The 25,177-nt window shown below is 35.1% G+C and overlaps 1 protein-coding gene across 1 annotated transcript in view; it reads left to right on the forward strand.

Annotated features, from left to right (window-relative positions):
* TRDN (triadin) overlaps positions 1 to 25,177 on the forward strand; it is a 268,183-nt gene that overhangs the window by 93,519 nt on the left and 149,487 nt on the right. The window contains 5 exon segments of the mRNA XM_053937519.1: positions 86 to 223; positions 2,243 to 2,269; positions 14,760 to 14,810; positions 21,216 to 21,275; positions 23,984 to 24,043. Coding sequence (XP_053793494.1) covers positions 86 to 223; positions 2,243 to 2,269; positions 14,760 to 14,810; positions 21,216 to 21,275; positions 23,984 to 24,043 — 336 coding nt within the window.

The following is a 25,177-nucleotide window of genomic DNA, read 5'->3' on the forward strand; positions in this document are numbered from 1 at the left end:
GTATAAAATGAACTTTTATTACTGAAGGAGTTGTTTGGTTTGGGTTCTTTTTTCAAATCGCTTTTGTTTTAAACTCTGCACTCAGGAAGATCTGTTCACAAGCTCAGCACAGAACCACTGAGAATCATTCATGAGACACTGGAAGAGTCTTCTGATTGGATTTATGGCTTTTTTTCTTTACTGTCTGACATCGTATGGAGTGATGATGATGACAGTGATGAAGGTATTTGTAATGTAAAGACTTCTGTAACTGCGCTAACTGCTGTTTTACATGCATTAAAAAGGCTTACTCGGCTTTTAACATCACAGACAATAAGGTCAAACAGAAAGGAAAAGTGAACATTGTTGCTAATAAAGCATCCACTGGCTATTCCAATCAGTAAATTGGTCTCTTTGTTAGCTTTCATCTCATGTTTAATGTACTATTACAGAAAAGCTGTCAGAATTAAATATTACCATTAGTACATCTCGAAGAAAAGAACACTAATTTATATACGACTTCAAAGCCACAACCAAAATATGCATCAGGATATTGCTTCAGAGAATGAAAACAGCTACTTTCTTTTAATCAGCAAGAATCTAAAGAACCCTGGAAAATATACAAGATACATCAAGAAATTTAGAACTTTTTTCAATTTGACATATTGATAATGGGGCAATATATTGAAATGAAAAAAATATATAACATTTCAACTGAACTTACATGATTTTGGATGGCATATTGCAAATAATTCAGTTTACTAGAAATTATTTTGCCATTATGGTACAATTCTTCATCTGACATAATCAGACAACTGAAAGTAACTTACTAATATTTTGATTTCAGAAAATACTCTCCTTCTGTTAATAAAAAACAAAACACCATACCAAAACAAACAAACAAACAAACAAAAAAAAAAAAAAAAAAAAAAAAAGTTCCCCTTTATGGACAGAGACTGATCACAGTCAGTAGTGGATCATCATGTCACATCATATTGGTCATTCTGACAAGCGATAAGTTTAGGAGTGACATCTTCATTTCACGGTAGTTTATTCTATATTCCATTTGGCTACACTAGAATATAATTAAAATGTGACATGTACTGAAACTGACTGCTACCCATTTGTTCAGAAACCTGAGATATTACCCAGTGTTTACCTTTTAAATATGTGCATGAGCTTTTTATATTAGCATCGTATATGAATGCTAATAGATAGGCTGCTACATGTGAATCTGTGAATTGGGCATCCTATTCTGAGATATGATTTATAACTAGCAGAAAGCCAGTCTCTCCTAAGGTTGACAAACAGAAAAGATAAAAAATAGAGAGCTTGGTAAAATTTTATCAGTGTGAGTTTTTAGCATTTCTTAGCTCCCAAAGCACGTGCAAATTTTCAAACACTCGAGTGTCTAACTGCTAATGGCAGTAGGAAAAGTCATAAAATACTTGACAGACAAAAATTCGAGACCAGATGTTCACTAGATTTGGAAACATTAGGTCTAGCAGTGTTTTGCCTAAGTGGAATTTCATCATCAACCCGGAGTGTGAACAGGCAGTGGCCTTACTGCACTATATCATAAAAATTAAGTGCTTTGAGCACCCTGCCCACTCTGCGCTGTAGGCTGTGCAGCTGAGGCTGCACACTGGCCAGGATCACTCCTTGAAATTCCATGTCTTACATGGAGATGCAATAACATATCACAGCAATCAAGTGCTTATAGTTACACTGAAATAGATTATTTTTTGCCTTGGGTTTCACTGGAAGCATTGCTAGATTTACAATCTTGTTAAATTTGATATGTACTTTATTTGGAATTTAAAAAGTACCAGTGAGCCTTTCCTTAAAATGTGGAAACAAGCATAAAGTAAAGGAAAATTTTAATTGTAGTCACAAGCTAATATTCAGAAGCACAAATAGAGATTTGGATATTTCCTTAGTTACTACTGCACCTTGAATTTATCTACCCAAAACTCTATGGCAAGTTAGATTTTTAATGAAAAATCCAGAATCTCAGAATAGATGCTTGTCATTTAGCATATAAAGAAGAAAAAAATATTTTTTGAAATAAAATGAGCCAACATGAAAAAATGTGTTGGTTTTTTGTTTTTGTTTTTTTGTGAGTTGTTTGGGTTTTGGTTTTGGTTTTTTTATTGTTTCTGTTTTGGTTTGTTTTGGTTTTGTTTAGGTTTTGTTTAGGTTTTGTTGGTTTGGATTTTTTTTTAATCTTTTCTCTGATATCTGTTTTTTTCTCTTGGTTTAGGTGAAGTGGAACCTTCCCTGAAAAAAGGTTGGTCAGTTGCTTAATAATAGAGGGAAAATATTTTGTAATCTTTTTTAAGAATTATCTGTATATCTGTGATATAAATTCTGACAATAGTTACATTGTCAGTCTACTAACTTTTTCAGTTGTGCTCTAGCAAACCCCTTAAATGCAAACCACAATTAATAATATTTACTGAGCTGTTTGTTGTAAGAATTTGTAAGGATTCTTTACTGTTTCATTATTACTTTACTATTTCATCATTTGTTATTATTTAATTATTACAGAAAATCTGAAAAATTTTCATATAAAAATAGAATTATAGAAATGTTATTTTTATACTTGTCATGCTTGTGGGACTTCTGTTAATGCAAAGGAGTTATATGTATGTCTGTATAGAAATAAAGTTCAGGAATAATAATATGGAAAGTATATTTAGTGAGAAATAATTATGAGGTACTGTCAAGCATTTTACCTGAAGCCAACACATGCCTCTAAATTAGGACTTCGTCCTAATCTTTTGAAAAAATTACTCAGTTATCACTGAATTTTTAAAGCAGACAAGTGAAGGAAGTAGGATTTATATTACAATCTTTATTGATATTGAAATTGTTTTGCTGAAACATAAAACTTATATTCAACTTCTATTACATCAAAATGCAAATGTATTATAAGGCTGGAATTACTGATGATAGAATGTAAATCTTTTCAAAACTAGGGCATATTTTTCTCCATATTGAGCAAAGCTCAAGAATAGTAGGATTTGTAAGCAGCCCTATGTGAACTGAATTTGGCATCCATCAACCTCTCAAGGGGTAAATGCCCATATTGAAGAATCTATCACCCCAGCTGCTTCTGAGATTACAATCCAGTTTTCTCTGAACTTAAATGGAATGGGATCAGGCTTCTATTTAATGAAACAATCTGTCAGTCTCAATCTGTAATCCAAGGAATTAATAAACTTGAAGACCAGGAGCAGGTTATCTTTCTATTGACAACGACTCATGTTAGGAAAACTTACAGAGAGTGTAGGAAAAGATTCCCTCTCTTTATTTCATCTGCAAGCACTGTAAAACCTTCAGCTCTGTCTCTTTTCCCATAGAGACAGGTGCATTTTTAATTTTACAGAAGGTGCACAGAGCCTGAAGCTGTAGCACATTGTTGGCAAGGATGTACGTGGGTGGAATATGTCTTCTCACCACAGACCAGGATAGGGGCCAGGCTGAAAGTGCTGTTACTGCGTGGCTAGGAAGGCATAATCCATAAAAACACTATGGACAGCACCACGCTCCACGTTGCAATCCGTTCTTCTCTGGAAATCAGTGACATAGGCCTTACCCATTGCATCGGGACAGAAAGATGTAGAAACAGAATTTGGAGAAGCCATCAAAACAAGCTCAAGGCTGCCTAAATTATAAGCAATCGGAAGTTACTGTATAGTTGTTTGGACTAAAATTGCTCCATCCAAGGAGCTGAGTATCTAACTGCCAATTGGGAGTGTTTTCCTCACTATGCAAAGCTCCTGGTTCTGCACAATAATCCTGAGAGGGTCTTCTATCTTTGGTATAAAGGAAATGGACAAGAACCTGGTGATTTCTCCAGATCTGGTACCTTACAGGATAATGCAGCCACACAGATGTGAAAAGGCCCAAATTCAAACATGCTTCACCTTCCAGAAGAGTAAAACAAATTTTGAGTGGGCTTTTCCACTTCCTAGATGTGTGCTCAAGATTTTCCCTCTGTCTTTTAGAGTATAAGCATTCTCATCCTTGTCTACCTGCAAAACACTTTCTCTTGACTGTGCTTGCTGAAGATAGTGCCCCTTTCTGTCATAAGTAATGCCATAAGCTTTCACATAGCAACATCCTCAAATAACTTACCATCTCCAGGTCACTGGAGGTCTCCATTTCATCCTGGCAGCCAGGATCTGGCCTTGTTTATACTTGATTTTGTCACCTCTTTTACTGAGCTACAGAAATACAACATATGTGGCCTGAAGCCATGAGTCCCTTGGAAATGCCAGTGCAGAGTACTGCATGTGTTTCCTCAGTGACTGGCGCCTCTCAGCCCCTCAGAGCTGTTCCTGTCTCTCTGCAGACTTCTCTTAAAACTATATAAACATCAAGAAGCTTAATTGCCAGAGTCTAAGGCTTGTCAGACGTTTTCTGAGTGCTCTGTGGTGTAGCCTAGTGAACAGTTTTTCTGTTTAGGCACAGTGAAATTCTCTCCCAGAGCTGTAGCTCATGAGCACAGAAGGCAGAGCCCTGGGAGGTGAGCTGGGGGCTCAGGTGAGCTCCTGCAGGTAGCACTCACAAAAATCACAATCTGTTCCCCTGAGCACAAGGTGCAGATCTGTCCATGTAGCTTTTCTCGACTAATTTGTGCTGTCATTTACATGGTCCATAAATACGTCTTCCGGAAGAAAAGCTTTCTAAAACAAAACAAAACAAAACAAAATAAGACACAGAATTGATGATTTTTCCATGTTGCTGCTGTTAGGGCTGGACCCAAAAGAGGACCATCTATACAAATAGATCTGGGGATTTTTGGGTGTCAAAATGTTAGTTTTATTCATAAAATTTGAACCAAATTTTTTGGTTATGGAGTTTTTTCTGCCTACCTGTAAAGGGCCATTTCTGCATCAAAACCCCTTCTACTCTGAGCAGTAATTTTATCTATAGCTTTATGCAGGATCCTTCTTTAGGTGACACTGGCATTTGAACATTCTAAACAAGAAAAAAAATACCAGTAAGATTGCACAGTACACTACTGCTGTCTCCAGAATATGAACAGATTTATGTTTTTTCACATTGTTAGGGAAAATCTCTCTCAATTTCACTCTGGATATGTGCACTATGGTTGCTGTGCCTGATATTTAAGCATTTGTATTGGATCTAACTCACAGTTATTGTGGTATTCATGAATAGAATGAGAATTTTTGAAAAATCTCCATGTCTGTTTTTGTTGAATGGACAAGTCTTCACTCTAGCGGCTTTTTTGAATGCTAAAATGTTTGTGCAAAATTTACTTAATAATGGAATATAGTAACTGAAAAATAAGATTGCACAACACAATTGTATATTGGAAAAAAACTCAAGAGGAGTGGCAAGGACATTGTCTAGCCATGAAAGAGGAAAAGTCTAATCATAATTATGATCCCAAAGAGGGCAAAGATCACTTTCCTAGGGATGTAAATTAAAAGCAAAGATAATAGAAGTACAAGTAATGACAATGGACTTCCACAGACAATGGGATTAATATCAGTTTCAGAATCCTTTGAAGATATGAAAATATCTCTCAAGCACCTTTTTTTTATTGCAATTATTTTTGCCAGTCCAAGTCTTATCACTAATATTTATCTTCAATAATTTGAAAAGAATGAACATTTAATATTGTCTGGCAAAGCAGTATTCTTCAGTGGACATAGTGAAAGATTATTCTGGAGGGGAATTTGCAGTCTTTGAAAATGCATATTCTCAACATACAAAAACTATTGAGTGCTTTCACAAATGACAGAGAAGTTTAATTCTTTCTTTCAGGCCGAATTTGCTTTTAGCTTCAATTATTTTCTATAATTCTTTCTTCATTTTTTCAGGGTTAATTTTACCTTTAGAGACACATTCTATTATTTGAGAGATGTATGCTTGGATGTTTTTACTAGAAATTATTGCTATAAAAAAGAAAGTGGGGTTTGTTTGTTTGTTTTGTGGACACTATTGGCCTCAGTTGTGAGTTTGGAAAAGAGTTGAGAAAACACAAAATTAGAAATAAAGTTGTGTAAATAGTAAAGAAGTACAAACACTTCAACATTGAAAAACATGCCTGAAAAGGTCTTTATTAAACTGCAAATAATTTTAATTTTTATAAATACTATTCAATTAAAAAGCAAGAAAGATATAAAGCACCATTTTGACAGTTATCCATCTCTGTATTATCAAAAAGTTTTATTATTGGCATAAGATTAGTCTTACCTACAGTCAAAAGAAACATTTCCTTCAGGTAGAGATGGATCTCTAATTTTCTGTGAGTTAGTCTATATGTGAGACAGAAAAATATGTTTTTTACTTTTTTCTTAGGAAAATGTGATTTAAAAAATCATAAATTATGACAAAAAGCCAACACAGACTAGAAATTTCTGTTAAAGGTCGCAAGAAATTTTGTAAAAGACAAATAAACTTTTTGGCGAAGCACCTTATCCATCTGTCTTCAGTTCAAACAAGAGTATCATTGCCAGAGTATTAGGCTGGTTATTAATATTCTGAAGACACATAATGCTCTTAAAAGACATGTCAGCTTCTAAGGGGATTGTCAGTTACACTGACTCACCCTCAGCAGCTCTGGCCAAGGTGTAGTTCCCCCAGGCCTGATGCCAAACACCCACTCCTATTAACCCCTTCTCCACCCCAAGGTTAGGTCAGTCAGAATTTATTCAGCACAGTCTATTGGCTTGTTCAGAACTGGGTATTGATCTGTGCTAACAAAGAAAGTGCTCCCAAAAGGAAAGGTTCTGCAATTTCCTGCATAGTTTTTTGGTGCAGTGATCAAGTGAACAAGTTATTAGTCCTACAATTTATCATATGTGTCAGACAGTTTTTAACTATTATAAGTACCTAAGAATGTAGGATTAGATCAAAAGCCCAGCTGACTCAGTGGATTGGACAGAAGTCCTTATTGCTGTGTGAGTGACCAGTGCAAATGCCCCAGGAAGTGTATCAGAACTGTTAAAAATATAGTTATAATTTCCCAAGGGGGCTCTCCATACTCCAAACATTTTCCCCAGTGAAGGGACATAGTGTTTGCATGGTGGTAATCCATCTACAACTTCTTGTGAATACAAGCTACAGACAGTTTGGAAATGAACTAGAGAAAATAAATTCAGAATACCATAAGAGCAACCTGAAAACTGTGTTACCAGTGTAGTTGTCATATATGTGTCTTAAAAAATAATTACACAGTTCCATTCATCCCTAAAGTATATACCTATTTGTACTGATAATGCCTTCTGAATTCAGTTTCTTTTATGTTCCTCTATGGTAATGTTCACTTCTCTGTACATGAGTTGCTATTAAAGATCTCACTGAAAGGCTTTTGCTGTTTCCCTAGGTTACACTTTACTATAAAACATTTTGCATATCTTTGTGTAAAGCACACTCTGTGTTAAAAGATGGAAATCATTGATTGGTTCAATTCTCAGATGTTAAACTGCTTTTCCAGATATGTATATTTTGCATTTCAGTTTTGTGGCATCCATTTCCATTATTAATGTTCTTTTAACAATTTCATCTGGTTTTACTTACATCGATCAATACAACAATTGCATATCCACCATAAAATAGCATTTTATAAAAGAAAGAAAATATTTTCCATATTACTCAGATGAAAAAAGGCAATGCACCACAAGGGTACAGAGATGTTCAATTATAGTTCTTTTGTCTTTTCCAGAATAGTGATTTGTTTTCAGCTTGACCTGAAACTTTTCAATCCAAACTTACCAGCTATATTTTAGAAGAGAAAGAGAGAGGTTTGGGCCACAAGGCTAGTAGGGACCCTGGACAGAAGTGTAGAAGAGAGTTTTGCAACTGTTGAAGTTATCCTCTTAAATTAGGGAAGACCTTATGTGAAGATATCCATGCAATCTTCATGGAAATCTTAATTTGTGCCCCAGTAATGGAGGGGAAGGTTCTCACCCAGAGGAGAGGGTATTAAGCAGATCCCACTGGCTGGAGTCTGCTGTGCCTGACCTGGAAAATGAGCAACTTTTCCAAAACTCAGTTAAAACCACAGCATCAAAACTGGGGGGTTTGCATATTTCTGAGTGAACTCAGATCCCTTCACAGCTACTGCTGTGCCAAGGAGAGGATGTAGCAAATGGAGCCCATGCTCATGACCCACAGAAACTTCTCTCTTCTGCATGCCAAACCCCTAAAATAAAATCGATTGGATCCAAAAGTGATTGAATTTGTCAAGGAATGACTATTTACAGACTAATATGGTAAGGTAGAATCTGCAGATTTCTTGTTTTTGAAATCTTGGTAGAGTAACTGAGTCTGTGATCTCTTGTTATTGTATTTTTAACACCTTTCAGAAACAAAGAAAGAAAACCAAAAGACCCAGCCAAACAATTAAATAGATTCATATGGAAAAAGATTTCTTTGATGCAAATCAAGATTAGAGATTATAGGTATAGTTGTATACATAATTTTACTCTAAGAGGTCTACAGGCCTTGCCTGCATTTTTTCTTTAGAAAATTACACCCAATTAAATGCAGACTGATAAAATTGGCTATGAAAAATATCATTTACTACTGGACCAATAACATCTTTACAGACTGGCATCCATAAGGACAAACATGCCAAGACAGTTTCATGTTCCACTGGTTTTGATCATGACTCTATCTCCGATTTGTTTGAGTTAAGAAGTGGTCTGTCATTTGATTTTTGATTTTAATCAAAGTGAAAGCAGCACTCCTTTTTTGATTTTAGAACCTAAAGGCATAGGACTGCTGTCTGGGAATGAAAAGCATAGCCTTAACATCTTTATATAAATTAAGAATAAAACTTAACTTTATGTTAAAATGTTTAGGATCGAAAACTTTTAATATCTTCCACTTTCAGTTCTTTCAAAAGCCCAGTTATTAAAATTCCACCATAAAAAGTCTGCATATGATCTCCCTGAAGAATGCCAGTGCTGCTTACAGGACAATTAGTCAAAGATAATTGCAAGTACCTCCCTCCCTGTAAAAACCTTTCTGATAAGATATTGCTTTTCTGTTTCAAATGGAAACCTTACCAGAGGAGAAATAAAATTAATAATAATAATAATAATAATAATAATTATTATTATTATTATTATTATTATTATTAATTATTTAGGTTTTGGTGGAAAGGAAATCCTCAGTTTAACAAGGCAAATGGAACTTGACATGGTCCTTCCCTTCCCTTCCCTTCCCTTCCCTTCCCTTCCCTTCCCTTCCCTTCCCTTCCCTTCCCTTCCCTTCCCTTCCCTTCCCTTCCCTTCCCTTCCCTTCCCTTCCCTTCCCTTCCCTTCCCTTCCCTTCCCAGAAACCTTTATTCTCACTGTAACTTGTAGTTGTAATTTCCAAAGAGGTGGTTAAAAAATTCTGAAATAATAATTAACAGGCACTGTGGTCTAGTTCCTCATGTTGTGGATGAGCATACAAACTGTTCAGCATTTTCATTGATAGGAGCAATTTGTCCCCTGTTGCATTTTCAAGAAAGCTCTTATGATGCATGGCTTCAGGAAAAGTTATGATGTACCCCAGCCTGAAGTTGCTTTGAGTCCCCAGAACAGGAAGGGATCTCAGAAAACACTGGGGATAAGACTGTGCTCCTGGCAAGCTGGTGGGGAAATCACCTGGATAAGCCATACATGTCATTCAGACTTTCCAACACTGAATGCTGGTATTTAAGGCCTTCTGTGACACTGTCTTTGGTTCTTGGATATGGACAAAACTTAATTCCCCAACTGAATATTTCCTGCTTGCTTTTTTTTTTTTGTTTGTTTGTTTGTTTTTTTTTTTCTGTCCCTGAGCTTTTTTTTCCTCTTGCAAGGTGCTTTTTGGTTTTCCTGTGGGTGTTTCTGCCTGTAGACACAGCTCCTTGATGTATTAGTAGTCAGATAGAAGTTAGTCTAATGCACAGCTTCCTTTCTTCTCCTCCTGGCCCCGCAAGGATAACTGTCACCCTCACCAGCTGGTACTATCTAGATTAAAAATAGACATCAGCTGCGCAATTGCAAATTTCTCCTGAGGATACCAACAGCAAGAGAGTTGGCTACAATTCTTCACACAGACAGCATCTAAAAACACATTAGAAATTACATCTCTCCCATCTTCTAAAGCTCTTAACACCACTCACTCTGGCCTTGCCCTCAGGATCTGTTTCCACCAACTCTTCAGGATAATCAGCTGCCTGCTACCAATTAGTCCTGATAAACTAGCAAGGATATATCCCCACTAAATTGCTGGCAATAGCTGTAAGGATTTTAACTGCTCAAGAGCAAATTATTGACCTCTGGCTCATCAGACTCTGAGTTGGACTAATTTTCCTTTTCACGTTTAGTTGTTTGTAATCTCTTTTGTAGAGAGAATGTCAAAGCACTGAAGGTGTATATGGCTGTGTTACCTGTAACAGCTGATGAAAAAGATGACCAGCTGGTAAAATTTTTTAGGAAAAAAATCTATTCTTATTTCATAGAAAATTCCATCTGCTTAATTATACCTTTAAAACACTAGATATATTAGAACTACATTCTTTCTTCACTGCAGTATTTAAGTAGAAACAGGTTGGCTTTAAGCATGGATGGTAATGTTGAATGTCAGGTTCAGAGGTAAACCCCCAGTTCTTTTGCTGACTTTCTGGGTTACCTTGGGTAAAGCATTCTTGTGTTTCAAATGGGGACTCTTTTTTTTCCTCACTTTGTCTCTTTATATCATGGACGTTTTTAATATGGTTTTGGGGATCCTTTTAAAGGTATATTTCATCTGTAAGATGGAAACTCAGTGAAGGGTGAGGTATAGGTGCTGTTTCAACAATGCCAGAATGCTACTCACCATTTTATCCTCTAATGAAGCAAGATGGAAGGCTGTGCTTTCCCAGTAAGAGAAGAAATGCATCCCTCTAAGTTTGAACTCCTGTGTTACAGAGATGAGATATTTATATCATGTCATAGCTCCATGTGGTACCTAAAGTAATTAATGTAGGCTAAGACTCATGAATGCTATTCTAACACAATAAAATTAAAATAGCTGAGAATAATGCTATCAATTTTACTATGTTATAAAAAAGGACATAACAAAAAATCAAAATCAGAAACACAAAGGCAGACAAAGAAGGGAACCAGGAGCCAGGAGAATCTCCTCATGCCCTAACATGTGCTCTTCATTCACACTGATATAAACCTGCACAGTGCTGACCCATTAGTTCACACAGATTCAAGGGACTGAAATTATTTTCTCCCATCCTGATCTTAGAGCTGGAGTGCACAGCCAGTGCTGCACTCTTGTTAGACACTGTCAATTACTGTTAATGAAAATTAGCTGCATGAGGGGTGGGGAAGCTGCTGCCCAGACTCTCTTGTTCAGCAGGGATTTCCAGTAAAGCTTCCTGCAATACTGATCCTCAGCTGACTGGTAAGGTCTGTTTTGGGTCAACAGGATGCAGATAAATCAGCCTGACAGCAATATAGTTGAATGTGTCTCCTTTCAGCATCTTGACATGGTCAGTGAGAAGATTCCTAAGTTTCTTTCTTGGACCTATTTAAAATAATCACCCTGTATGTTCTGTATATTTGCACAAGACCCGAGCTCTAGAGAAATTAGCATCAAGCAGTGTCCATATTTATGGAAATAATTATCTATTCAAAACCCAAGCAACACAAGGGGAAGGATAATTTTTCATGTCTGCCTAATAATTTAAGAAAACAAACAATGAAATACGGCTTTTAAAATACATTCTCCCTTACAATAATTTAATAAACTGTGCTGTCATCTCATAAAGAATCCGAATGGTTGCTGTGGTGACAAAGATTATCCTTGCTGCTGCTTGATTCTGTCATTTTTCTAAACATGAATTTGTAATATTTAAGATTTATTAACAATGTGTCACATTGATAGAGACGAATTACATACTTTAAACTGGCCATGTAAGTCTTCTATGATATTATAACCACTTTGTCAACTCAGCAATAAGATATGATGTGATTACTACAAAATTAAAGCTATTTGTCATAAAAGATAAAGCAGGTGAGTATCAGAACTCTCATAAAACAACAAAAAGTTTCCAATAATCTAATGTGTTTCCTGATTTTAAATACTTTGAAGTTAACAAATAGTTACTATTTTCTGTTTTGTAGATTGATTCAGTTTAGCTTATATTAAGACTAGATTTATTTGTACTGGGAAAGGTTGGGATGTAATGTGTCAGAATCTATGTGATTCAGGCTGCAATTTTTTATGATGGTTCAGGCTGTAATGAGAAGTTTGTGAAGAGACCTTAATGATGGGACACTTTGCAGTGTGTAAAAGTATATATACACACACTTGTGTGTTAAGAAAATGTACTTCACTTCTAGTAATTTGTGTATGTTTCTTTGTCATGTGTGGTATCCTAATTGTAGCAGAAAATTAGATGAGATTCTCAGTGTGGCTGTCTAAAAAGGTATCTTTTTGTGCAACTTACTGGAATATTTATTTGAAGCAAGCTTCACTGCTGATACAGTGTGAACCTGATCTAAATAGCCAGATCTAGAGCCATTATTCCATGGATATTTTGCAGTCAAACTAGCAGTAATTTGCCTAAATCAAAAGTAATTTTAAAACTTTTTTTTTTAATAACAAAGATTTATTATTATTTTATACTTGTTTTTTCAAAAAAATAGTCCTGTTTTCTGTAGTGAGACATGCAATATATTGTAGAAATGCAGCAGAGTGAGGCATTTTAAAGCAAGCAAGGAATATGTGTCTATGTGACTCTGACTGAAGAATATGATTTATTCATATTCATCTCTGTACGTAGGGTGACTGGTAGAACTGGGTGAGATATGGCTCCACTGAATGTTGCAATGCAGAGGAAGTGACTCAGCTTTCTTTACGTCCCCTGAGTCAGTGTTGGGAGGCAGTCTGGAACAGTGGCATGGAAAACTGCTCAGATGTGCCCAGAATTAGGGAGCAATCTTCCATCTGTTCCTGTCTTGCACTATTCCTACCACTTATGCTACCTAAACTAGACCATGTAGCCATTTAAGCAAAACAAGTGGGAAAAGTTCGAAAATCCAGCAACAGGATTCTCTCAGTCGATAGAAATAAAATATCCTCACATATTTGAAAGAAAAATAATCCAGGCTCAGCTGAAATACAGTAAATCAGTAGAGTATATTTCTTCCTATTCTCACCCTTTGAGGTTTATAGAACTATAAATGAACTGCACACCCAGACTGAAAAGAGCAAGATGAGAAGTGAATAAAAAATTCTTTTAGCCTAATGACATCCTATAATTAGCTCAGTTATGTTTCCATACATTAGTGGTTAACAGTGATGTATTTTACCTTTTGTTGCTCTTTATCACAGTGAAATAATATTCTCTCTATCTGAAGACAATATAGCCTGATGTCATAGAATAGTTTTGTTTTTGCAAACCACACACAATAATTATTTCAGATACAAAATACTATACAATAAAAACATTCTGCATTATTTTCAAGGACTTATGTAAATATCTGGGGCGGGAAAATTCCGTTTCCTACCAGATTTCTTTAGCAATGTGTATCCTGAGAAAATTATTAAGGTTGCAAGTGAAATATTTCCGTTGTCTTCAATAGGCATTTGAGTAGCTTCTTAGACTTGAGATGCAATAACTATATCTTTTCCTCTGTTGGACTAATTTTGGGGTCAGTGTTCTTGCAATTTAGACCCTGCAGACCACAGGTAACACTGACACACAAGAAGGCATCTCCTACAGTGTCTAGAGAGATTTGCTTTTGCTTTTGTCAAAAACAAATTTCATACAAATTTCATTTTAGAGTGGTTTCCTACTGCAGGAAATATGTGCACAATATGATAATCCAGGCACTCTGTATAGTCCTAATGACTTTATTGCACAGCTATAATAAATGCTCTTTGAATTTCTACAACTGTGTGCAAAGAGGGCTATGCACATTTGATTTAATTTCAGTTTGCTTTTTCAAAAATTCAAAATTTTACCTTTTTTATATTATCCTGGTTTTGACACAATAAGGAAAGTAGGAAAAAGATTTATGTGGAGGTATATAGCAGCAATTTAATATCAATATTACAGCTGAAAAATTTCGTTCAAAAGGAATGGCATAGCAAAGGCAGATAAATACTGTACCCCTTCCTCCTCTAAGAAGACAGTTCTCAGTTTTTGATGTACAGCATGATCAAAATGAGTCATTCGCCGAGACCACAATCCCTAACCTGGGAACTTTTTATCTCTGTAGTTTGTATAGAGCATTGAGTCTACCTTTATTGTGTGTTGGAGATACCAATTCAGTATGTGAGCTTTAATTTTTTTTTAGAAAATGTAGTGAAAATAGCATTTTTTCCTTCCAAAGGTAATTTGGAAAACATAAAATGCTAATCTTGGTAAACAACTCAAGATAAATACAAAAAATGTTTAGTAAATCATGTTTTTCTGAATCATGACCAACATGTGTTTCTGTATAGCTATTACAGATCAACAAAACCTAATCTTGCCTTTAGAAGTAGTTGTATGTCTCAATTAAAAACAGAATAATTATTAAAGACACTTAATGTTGTGATTTTTATCCACATATATTGCCTATATATATATATATATATATATATAAAATTGAACTATATTGTATATAACTCTGACTATGCAGGTGATAAAGCCATGGTTCAGCTGTAATATTTTAAGCACTTTAAAATTATTTTTTTAATATGAGAATGCATCTGATATTTTTTTCTGTGAAAATTATTTTAATATTTACAAATTTGCATTGCACTTTTTTCTTCAGAGATTCAAAAACAGAAAACAGAGAAACCTGAAAAACGAGCACCAGTGAAAGGTAACTGATTGTTTTGTCTGTTTTCCCACATATATTTGTGTAACATACAGTGTCTTTGTTAACTACATAATTTTTGTTTGCTAACTTGGTTAACTACTGCTGTTGTATCATCGAAGCATTCAAAGATCAGTTGGCACAGACTGCAAATGATCAAAAATTTATGTATACCTTAGCATTAACAAAAAAAAAAAGTAATTTTATGCTTGTGTAGTTAGATTGAAAATGCACATTCATAATAAGATTCTCCTGCCCAAACTTTTCCAGAAATCTTTTTTTCTAGCAAAGGTGCAAGAAAGTTGAGTGTTGATGAACTTCCTCTGGTGCAAAAGGCATGAAGTGTTTTGGGCAAGGAAAAAAGCAAATGTATAGGCCAGTGGGTGCCATCCAAGTTAGGAAGTCATAGCTAAGAGTGAGCCAGGTGTGTATCAGAGATAAGAAAAACTTCCATTTTAAGAACCTGCTCTTTTTCAGACTGTTTATTCTCCTATAACTGGCACTTTCCAAAATGCACAGAGGAACTGGTTTGGACTGGTTTTCAAAGGTCATATAAACAAAGGTGTTTTCTGGGATATCTGAAGGATTTTTTTTGCCTAACAGAGCTCCTCCACAAAGGCTGGGCCACATAAAACTTCATGCACATCCCTCTAACACACCGGTGCTCAGCTTGATAGTGGCAGCAGGAAGCAGAAAGGAGGCTTATTAAAAATATTGTGTATACACATACACCCTCCCTCATGCAATTATATTCATTTCTATATGTATTCTTAGTGTGTTTTTATAGTATTTTACACCTCTGTAAAATGTTTTTATAGTATTTTTCAGCCCCAGTTTTGTGCTAATCAGGTCATCTGGACTGCCTAGAACTGTTTCACAACTACTTAATAAGTCATGTTTTATCAAAATGAATTTTTTAGGGTACCAGTGGGAAAGCCAGGCAATAATGAACTCAGATCCATTAGCAAGGATCCCAATTAAGGTGTTTTGAAGCAAAGTAATCTAAAAACACAAATGATGTTGCAATCTTGACCAAAAACAGCCTCTTGTGTACCATTTCATCTATACAAAAGTGCATTTCTTTACACAAAACAATACGAACATTGCAGAAATTATTACAAAGAAATTGTAAGATGCCAGAAAAAAAAGTGTTTAGGTGTCATTAGTTAAGTTCCATTATTTATGTGCCTGATAATGCTGTCTCTAGTTATACAATCAGTTGCTAAAGCACAAAACAATTTTTTTTTCTCTATTTTGCTTTCATGTTTTATCCCAACAATGCAACTTGTACACAGGAGTTACAATGACAAGAAAACTTTCTGTCTGGTCTCTGTCTACAGTGTAATAAAGGCATGAATCCTTAGGGAATTTTACTGTTACCTCCTAAAGTACTTTCAGGAAATACATACAAATAAAGTCTTTTATTGTTTTTAACAGAAAAAAAATCCAGAAGTAAAATTAATATTTTTAATAGCAGGAAATGGAAAAAAAACATTTCTGTCTTCTGCCCAACATGTGGGAACACTAGAGTTTTAAAAATAATTTAATTATATTTTTGAATAGTCAAATCCTCTGAGTACAAGTCCCACAGTTTACAAGGGAGTTCAATCTATAAGCCTAATTTTTGAAAGATTGAAGTGAAACATGAGGAACGGTTATAATGAATAAAAATCCCAGATGGAAGTGTCTGAAATTAAAAGATTCAAACAGTATTGAGAACCAGGCAACTGGTGCCCTAAAATTTGCTTTTAATTAAATATTTTGATAGACTACTAGCAATAATGTCTATTTCAATTATTGTAACAAATTTAATCCTGGAAAGAAGAAATACTCTGAGAAATAATTTCACAAAGCCATTGGTCATGCTTAAGAGCCCTGAAATCAAATTGTTTCATGATAACGTGTACACATAAGCACAAGTTCACTACAAATTAAGGTCTTTCTAATTTGGTTTTTGAGATATTAGTAATTTCACAAGTGCAGTGGCACCTGGACTGCATGACCAGGAGCTTCATCAGCCAGCAGAGGCACAAGGGATTGATTGTCTTTCTGTACTCAACTCTCCTGAGCATCTAGATATTGTGTTCTAGACAGATTTTGCAGGACTCTGAGTCACTGCTGGAGCCTGTTTAAGAAATAGGCAATATAATTTTTAGTACTATTACTATCAATAAGAGTTAATTATGCATTGTTTTGACAATAAATAAGAATAATACTAAAAAGTATAGAGATAAAAGTATATGTAAATACAGAAGTTCTGTTTAATGGAAGGTCCAATGACAATTTCTGATTTTGATGGAAAACTGATGTCACCAGTGAAATGAATGGCCCTGTCTTTCTAATAATAGCTCTAATAGCTCTAATTAAAACAGGCATTGAGAAGGAATGGGAAAACATTTATTTACTGTGTGGCTTTTCCCAAAATCACTTCACTAATACATTGCAGTTGGGATGAGGTATGAAAGAAAACAATGTAATGATGGTTAATTTGCTGTAGCTGGAAGACAAAGTATTTGAGACAGCTAAATATATAAATAGAGCTAAGCCATACAAATCCTAGTGTTCTAGAGCCCCACATAATTTCACCAAGTTAATAAGTTAAAAGGCATATTTTGTACACAGACAAATCTGTCTAGCCTGATTTCTTAGGGTACAGCTACAACTATGCTGTATTAACTTTAAACTGGAGAACATGGTACAGATGGCAACATAGCTGCAGTTTCCTTAAATTATGTATTTGGACTTGGGAGTCTATGCCCCTCTCCAGACCAACCCCTTTTTTTTCAGTGTTCCTTCAGGAAGAATTAAGTTGTAGCCATCTAAAGTTGCTTTGCTTCCGAATGAAAGCATTTCGGCAGAGATTTAATGCTCTCTGACTAATGCACTCTAACTTCATTGTATTAGTTCATTTATCTTAACTTTCCTGAGAGTGCAGCTCTGTAGACAAGCACTTAGTCTGTTAGCTGGAGCAAGCAATCTCTGCTTCATGCTTACTGCACTCATCACCTGGCTTTGTACTAAGCAGCAGACTTAAGACTTATTCAGCTAGAAAATATTTTTGCTTCTCTCAGGTACAGAAGTAGCGCCTTACTACACCTCTTCTTTTCATTCTTTCTGTTTTGGAAGGTGGAATGTCTTTGTTGGAGAACTTTATCCAAGAAAAACTAAACCACGTCCCCCTTCACCATGTCTTCAATTTGATGCAAATAAAACCTGTGATGATGATTGAAATTAGGAAAATCCTTCCACATATATGCAATGATTCTTAATTTAATTTTTCTGTGAAGTAGATAGCAATATTCTTATTTTTATTTCTCTGTGAAGTAGATAGCAATATTAAGTCTGGAATACATTGTTAAATTTCCTTAAAATTTTCCATTATAAGCTTCTATTTTAGATTATTTATAAATTTATCACACTCCAGTCACTTAGGATGAGATTTCCCATGTTCATGTTTTTGCCTCAGGCTGAATTTTCATCCAAAGACATGCAAAAATGTTTCAGCAATTTCCAAAATCTAGGTTAGTGAAAATTAGGTTGGGGTGTTATATTTTTTTCCAATGTTAATAACACTTAAGTCTGAGCTTATGACTTTTTGGTATTTGCAAGGAAGTCCAAGAAAATTTCTTTTAAATTTGCAGAAAAATTTTACCTTCCACAATTACCATAAAAATCTACTTGGTTTTTAAGTATAGTTATTATTTTCTCTTATGGATGTCACCAGCATCCTAGTACAAAAAGTAATAAAAGAGGTGATATTTTAATTACAAAATATATCATAAAGCTAATAAAATAGTTGAATTCAAATTGAATGAACAGTTTTAATTTCAGCATTTTTCAGCTGAACAGTAAGTAGCCTTAAAAACACTTTTGTATGCTTGTGCTCTTTTTAACTTTTTTTTTTTTTTTTTTTTTTTTTTTTTTTTTTTAATATGGAAAAGAAAATCCAATCAACTCTAATTTTTTTTTTTCACAGAAACATGGCAGTATGGCCAGCCTGGCTAATTCTAAAATTGAATACTTTCACCTAGAATTGTGGGCTTGAGAAAGGGCATGTATTAAGCCCTTGAAAAAGAAAAATATATCCAAGTGGCAAAATATGGAAAAGATCTGTAGGCAGTGATGTATTTTTTATTATAGAGCTTTTATAGCTACATATGAAGTTGAACATGAAAATATCTCAGGGGAGAGTTAATATGTTAAGAAATACCAGATTTAGATTTGTCAGAACAAAAGTTTCCGTGGATTTTGTTGGTCTTGTGACTGGAGAGTCAAAAATGGCCAATGATCACAGCCCTGAAACATGAACACTTTAATTTTTGGCAGCACCTGCCCTTCCCAAATAAGGGAAGCCATAGCTCTGACAGTGCCCATAAGAGGTAATGATAAACATTACAATCTGAGATTAGCAACCTCTGAGGCTATGGGGATATCAACACACAGGATAAGGCTCTCAAACTAACCAGAGATCACCTTCAGCCTATAATTGGGAAGAGAAAAATAGCTTATGCTTATGCCAGCCTGGTCTCTGCTTATCCACATTCCAGGCTCCCTGCCCAGATACATCAAGTTACTTTTCTTTCTCAAGAAGGGGCCAACTGATCCCTTCTTCATGTTTAAGTTGTAATCCACACAGATAGTATTTCCTTGCATTTTTGCTGTTTGCATAATTTTGAGGATGTGAAACAAATTTAAATTAGATTTTTTTTTTGTCCATTTTCAGGTCTACTGACATTCAATTCAGTTAGTATTGTTCAAGGCTCATTTTATGGGTTTGCTGTGTGGGTATGAGTTTTGTTTGTTTTGATTTCTTTTGGGTTTTTTTGTTTCTTTTCTTGTTGTTGTTGTTTTTTTTTCTCAAATCATGAAATAAGGAATTGTTATGGAAAAACTACAATAATTTTTTTAAAATCCACAATAATCTCTCGTAAGAGTACATGAGTAAGATGCCCTGTGGATAAAAACAAACTTTCTGATTATCAATCTGTTCTGCATAGTTCAGCTGTATTTTTTGGCATAGAGACTACAAAAGCTTTTGTCTGAATGTGCAGAAGCTCATGTTTCACTCACATTGACCATCACAGAGCCATTGTTTTCAAAACTCTGCTGTTGGTCCAGCCAAAACTGACAAAAGTGTTTTGTATAGAGCCAGCATCTGCTAATACAAATGCAAGATGTAAAGCATGCTACAATTTCTGCAAAAAATATTGAGTTTGGAGAATGATTTTTTTTTTGTATGCTCCTAGATGTTCTAAAGTATCTGAATGAGTCGCAGTATGTAATTCATTCAATAATACATTGCTGGTGCTGCTGTTTTCTTCACAGTCTGTTTTTTTTAGTGTAAATTTGCTGTCCACATTCTTTAAAGGCTTTGAAATATCTCTCTTCAATCTTTTTTAACTGTATGGCCATTTGTTAACACAGTAATTTACTTGTTATGGCTGAAAATGAGTTTTGGATAATCCAAACACATATAAGACATAATGAAGTTACTGAATGTTCTGAATGATTTTTCTTAATGACTACAACCTGCTTTTTAATGTGGAAACACTCAGCCAACAAAAAAATGCTTGCACTTTTGTGAAATGTCATTCACTGGAAAGCTGGTGAAATGAATGGATACAAAAGCATAATGTGCTTGCTTATAAAGCTCACTGTCTTCTAATCAGAATTTGTTTTGCTTTTTCCCAGAAGCCTGGGTACAGAAAAGAAAAAAAATATTTCCCTGAAATTGAAAAATGCTAGTCTTTTAGTAGTAGGGTTTACTAAGAATGAAATCATTAGTATGTGGGATTGAACCACTTCATAACATGGTCTGAAACCTAGGTGGGCAACAGAGTCTATAAGGACTCATGTTTGCCTGCCTCTTGCAGGGCATGGAGTTGGTTGTGTTTTGAACAGCTGCTCTTCCTGAGGTTACACTCTGATTAAAAGAGATGTTTTCTTGTTAATCCATCCTGTGACGGAAGTGACAGCTAAAAATAAAGAACAAAATAGCATAGAAAGCAGTATGCTGGCTGGTTTTTTGTTAAGAATAGAAAGCAATGCTGTCAAGGGCTGAAAATAATTTCCTCTGTCAGAAATCCTAGAGTCAGAGTGGTTGTGTAATGGGACCAAAAGAGAAAGGACATATTAGATTGAGGTTGCTGAATAATCACTTCTTTCAGAAAAATATAGTCTGATATCTGAAGGTTTATTCAAGGAAAATATTTCTCTTGGACCTGGAATTAAATGTTAATATTCAGAAGGTCTATACATCATCAAGTATCTGTGACTCAGAGCTAAAATCCATTATTTGGGTTTATGAATGCTTTTCCTTGATCACTTTCATGCGATAATAAGTGTGATTAATACATCTAGATTACAGATTTATTGTGAGCTGGAGTTTATTTATTTGTTTATTATTTGTAGCAACACACAGAGACAAACCTGAAAAACAAGAAAAAATTGAGAGGAAGGAACCCCCAAAGGGTATGTATTCAGCTTTTGATATTCCTTGCCTTTTTATCAGTGATTCAGAATAGTCTAATCTATTGACTCTTAGACTGTTCTTGTAGATCCCAATAATGTTTAAGGATGGAGGAGGTGTTATGAAAGCCAGCTGGAAGGAAAATGAGGTTTTTAAAAACAATTTGAATTCATCATTGTACAGAAAAGCTGAAATTATATTCAGGTATTAATTAATGAGTCTTTATTGTACTTGTAAGTTATGTAAAAAATGCCCAGAACACAAATAGGTGTCCTTTTTATTCTTCTTGAATAAATCCAAGCATATTATTTGCTCTTGAGAATGCTTCACACCAAAATGTAATTAGTAAATTATAGCATACTGGAAATGGTCCCTGTAGACATTCTGCTATGGAAATCTGCTAAAAAAAAATTAGAAAAACAAAAAACAAAAACAAAAACAAAAACAAACAAAAAAAAATTCCTCCAGATTAATTTCAGAGACACTGGGGAGAGGTTTTAGAGAGAATTTTATAATTTTCTGGTGGTGTATGCCAACAACAAATTACAGATCTTTTGTAGGAGTCAAAATCAGGATACTGCTTACTCTCCACCCACAACTCATGAGTCTCATGAGTTAGCTCTGGGTTACAAGAGCCACCACCTTGTTTTCTTTTCGTGAGGATATTTTAGCAAATTGGAATTTTGGTGGAGTGCACCTACTTGTCAAAACACTTTTAATTCTTCTGAGAACATGTCTTTTGCACTCACTTATGGCTAATGATGTCTTGGGCTGGAGGAAGAAAAACATTCTGGAAGAGCAAACAGGCCAATGATAATAAAGCACCAAAAAAAGAAAAGGGAAGACCGAATATCCAGCCACAGCAGACTTATTCAGGCCAAGAACACGAGTGAAGGTGAACCTCCTGAAAGCTGCGCTTGACTAGGCCTTTCTAACAGTCTCTGATTGGAGCTTTTCCACTTCACAGAAGTAATTCAAAATGCCTTGAGCTAACAAGACTGATTTTAGAAGTTAATGGCAGGCATATAAATTGGGGTGCCTGTTAGAATGAATATTTATTAGTAGAAAACAGAATGCTGATAATGTGGGAAATTTTTTCTGGGGTTTGGAAAAATGACAAAGCAAAGGAAATAATGTCCCATATTAAAACATGAATTTATCTTTAAGACTTCTGCTATGATGTGGAAAACCTGTGGAACTCTTCAACTTGATTTCACAGGAGAACAATATTTAATGTTTTATTAAGTTTCTTAGAACAAAGAAAAAATTATCCCAGGCAAACTCAGCCAGTAAAAAAAATGACAATTATACTTTCTTAGCTTGCCATAAATCCTATTAATATTCTGTCTACCTAGTGGTATTGTTTCTTGAAGTGAACTATTAGTTTTATTTTGTGAACTCTTGCCAAAACTGCTATGGAAGCACTACTGTGTATAGAGCATTCTCTCTATTCACAGTGCTAATAAACATTACTTTCAGACTGTACATTAAATTTCAAAACTATGAATGTGTGTCTTTCTAAGGTCCATTTCATTATAGTGGGACTGGGAGACTCTAGAGACTGCATCCCTGTATTTTTGCTGCTTATTGTCTACATTAAACACATTGCCTTTTCAATATCGAGATAATGGAGAGTATAAATAGCATCCTATTCTAATCTATAATCAACATCTGGAATGAAGTTTAAGAAAGTTATTTAATGACACGGAGAGTAATTAGAAGTGTCTCAGTCACTTAGCAGTGTCTCAGTCAGAGATGTCATCCATATTCTCATGTATTTCATCAATATATTGCTTAAAAATGTAGAAGCCTGAATATTGCCTACCACTCTTCTTTTGCATCCAGTTGCATATGGAATTCATGGTACTGTAACAAAAGTTTCTTATCTCCTCATGTTAGACAAAAGGCGTTTTACTAAACTTGGATGAAATCTCCACAGGAGTTAAGCTAGACTTAAGCTAGCCTTGCATTTTCACAGCTGTTCTTTCAGAAGTGCTCTAAAACCCACACACTTATTTTTCATTTTCTGGAATGTTAAGGTGTAAAATCCTAAGAAAAATGAGTGGAAAATGTTCTGTGAATGAGTGGATAGCAAAATGCAGTTTCCACTGTCATAATGTTAGTTTTACTTTGCACATACATACTGGGTATCTAATTATGGTTCTGGGACCATCATTGCCAGGGACTGATCTCAGCTAGTGTCCATGACTGTGTCTGTATCCATTACTAACCATCCATATCCATTACTAGTTACCCTTTCAAGCCAGCTGGCAAGTCACAGATGTATCATTTGCACATGTGATTCTCTTATGCTCTGAGATTGATTCCAGGGTTTTTACAATCTGGGTCTGACAGAGTATGGGGTGGCCAAGGTGAAGCCCTCGTCCTGTCACAGGCAGCAGCATTTACTGTGAGCTGTGCCTTAGTAACCAACAATTTTCTTGAATTCTTCTGGAATTGACAGCCAATTGCAAGAGATGATGTTATGCAGCAAACAGCTGAGGCATGTTACCATGGCAGTAACTCGTTAGCCAGAGCTGCCTGCTCACATCCCTGTAGTATGATGTACAATGTAAAAATATGCACGGGGCAGCTCAGCAGTAACACACTCTGCCACTTAGCATCCTAGGGCTTATCTTGGTGAAATTGTTTTGAATTCTTAATTTTTTTCCACTTTTTTAAATTTTTTTTCTTTTTCTTTCTTTCCTAGTGACAAGTAAAGACAAACTGGAAAGACAAGAAAAACCTGAAAAAAAGGAAAGGCATGCAGGTAATCATTTAATGTCAGAATTTATTTTACATTAGGAGGTACCTGAAAGCTAATTCTCTACTCAATTTCCATTTATGTATCCCCTTGATTGGAGAAAAAGAGTTATGAAATATTATTAATAAAAATAATGAAATCATAAAAAAGTTTGCAGCCTTACACACTAAGTAGCATTTAATATTCCTTCTGCATGTTTTTTGTTGGTTTGGTTTTTTCTGGGGAAGGGAAATAATATATTATGTACTCTGGATTAGTGTAATCTTATAATAATCACTGAGTACTTCTAACACTTGCAATAAGAATGGTTGCTAAGACACTATGGTCATCCAAGAAAAAGGCACCTGACAGCCCTTTCCCAGAGGTAATCAGGAAGGTCACGTGGGAAAAAAAAAGCATTTTAAATAAAATACTGCATAGAGCCATTGTATAGCCACTGAATAAGCCAGGGCTAATTCTTTTCAATAGTTACTTGCAATAAATAGGTATCTAGCACTGTTTTTCTTTTTAAACACCAGCTCCATGCTTATGCATACATTTTTGTGTTCCTAGGATAATCTCATACGTTGTGCTCAAACAGGGAACTGTGTGTTTTCATACACATGATTCCTGTAGGTCAGCTCAGGGCACATCAGCCCATGCATATATCAGTTCTGCACATCCATGGACAAGTTACTGTGCACACATTAATCCCCAAAAATTAGCAAATCAGAGCCCACGCAGGAGAATATTTCAGATTACCCACCACTCAGTGACTACCACACAACTCAGGTTTCTGAAACCTGAGCCAGAAATATAGGAACTACAGAGCAGTTAATTTCAATTTGTAAGGTGGAAATTAAAAGCAAACAAAAAGCCCCAAAGAACATTAGTTATAATGTCACTGCAATTAGATTTGTAATTAATTATAGTGCTTAATCATTCATGGCTGGAAAAACTGTTAGTTGTTCTGTGGAGTTCAGAAAATCCTTCAGAAATTAACCAAAGTAATAAACAAGAAAGCTAAAAAATAACAATAAACCAAAATAAATCAATAAATTACAGGACATAAATATATTAAAGAAAGAAAAAAAAAACAATAAAAATAAGTATGACTCTTCTTATCTTCTTTCATGGGATTACACTGGAGCTAGAAAGGCT

This window comes from Vidua chalybeata, chromosome 3, assembly GCF_026979565.1.
Source record: "Vidua chalybeata isolate OUT-0048 chromosome 3, bVidCha1 merged haplotype, whole genome shotgun sequence".
NCBI lineage: Eukaryota > Metazoa > Chordata > Aves > Passeriformes > Viduidae > Vidua > Vidua chalybeata.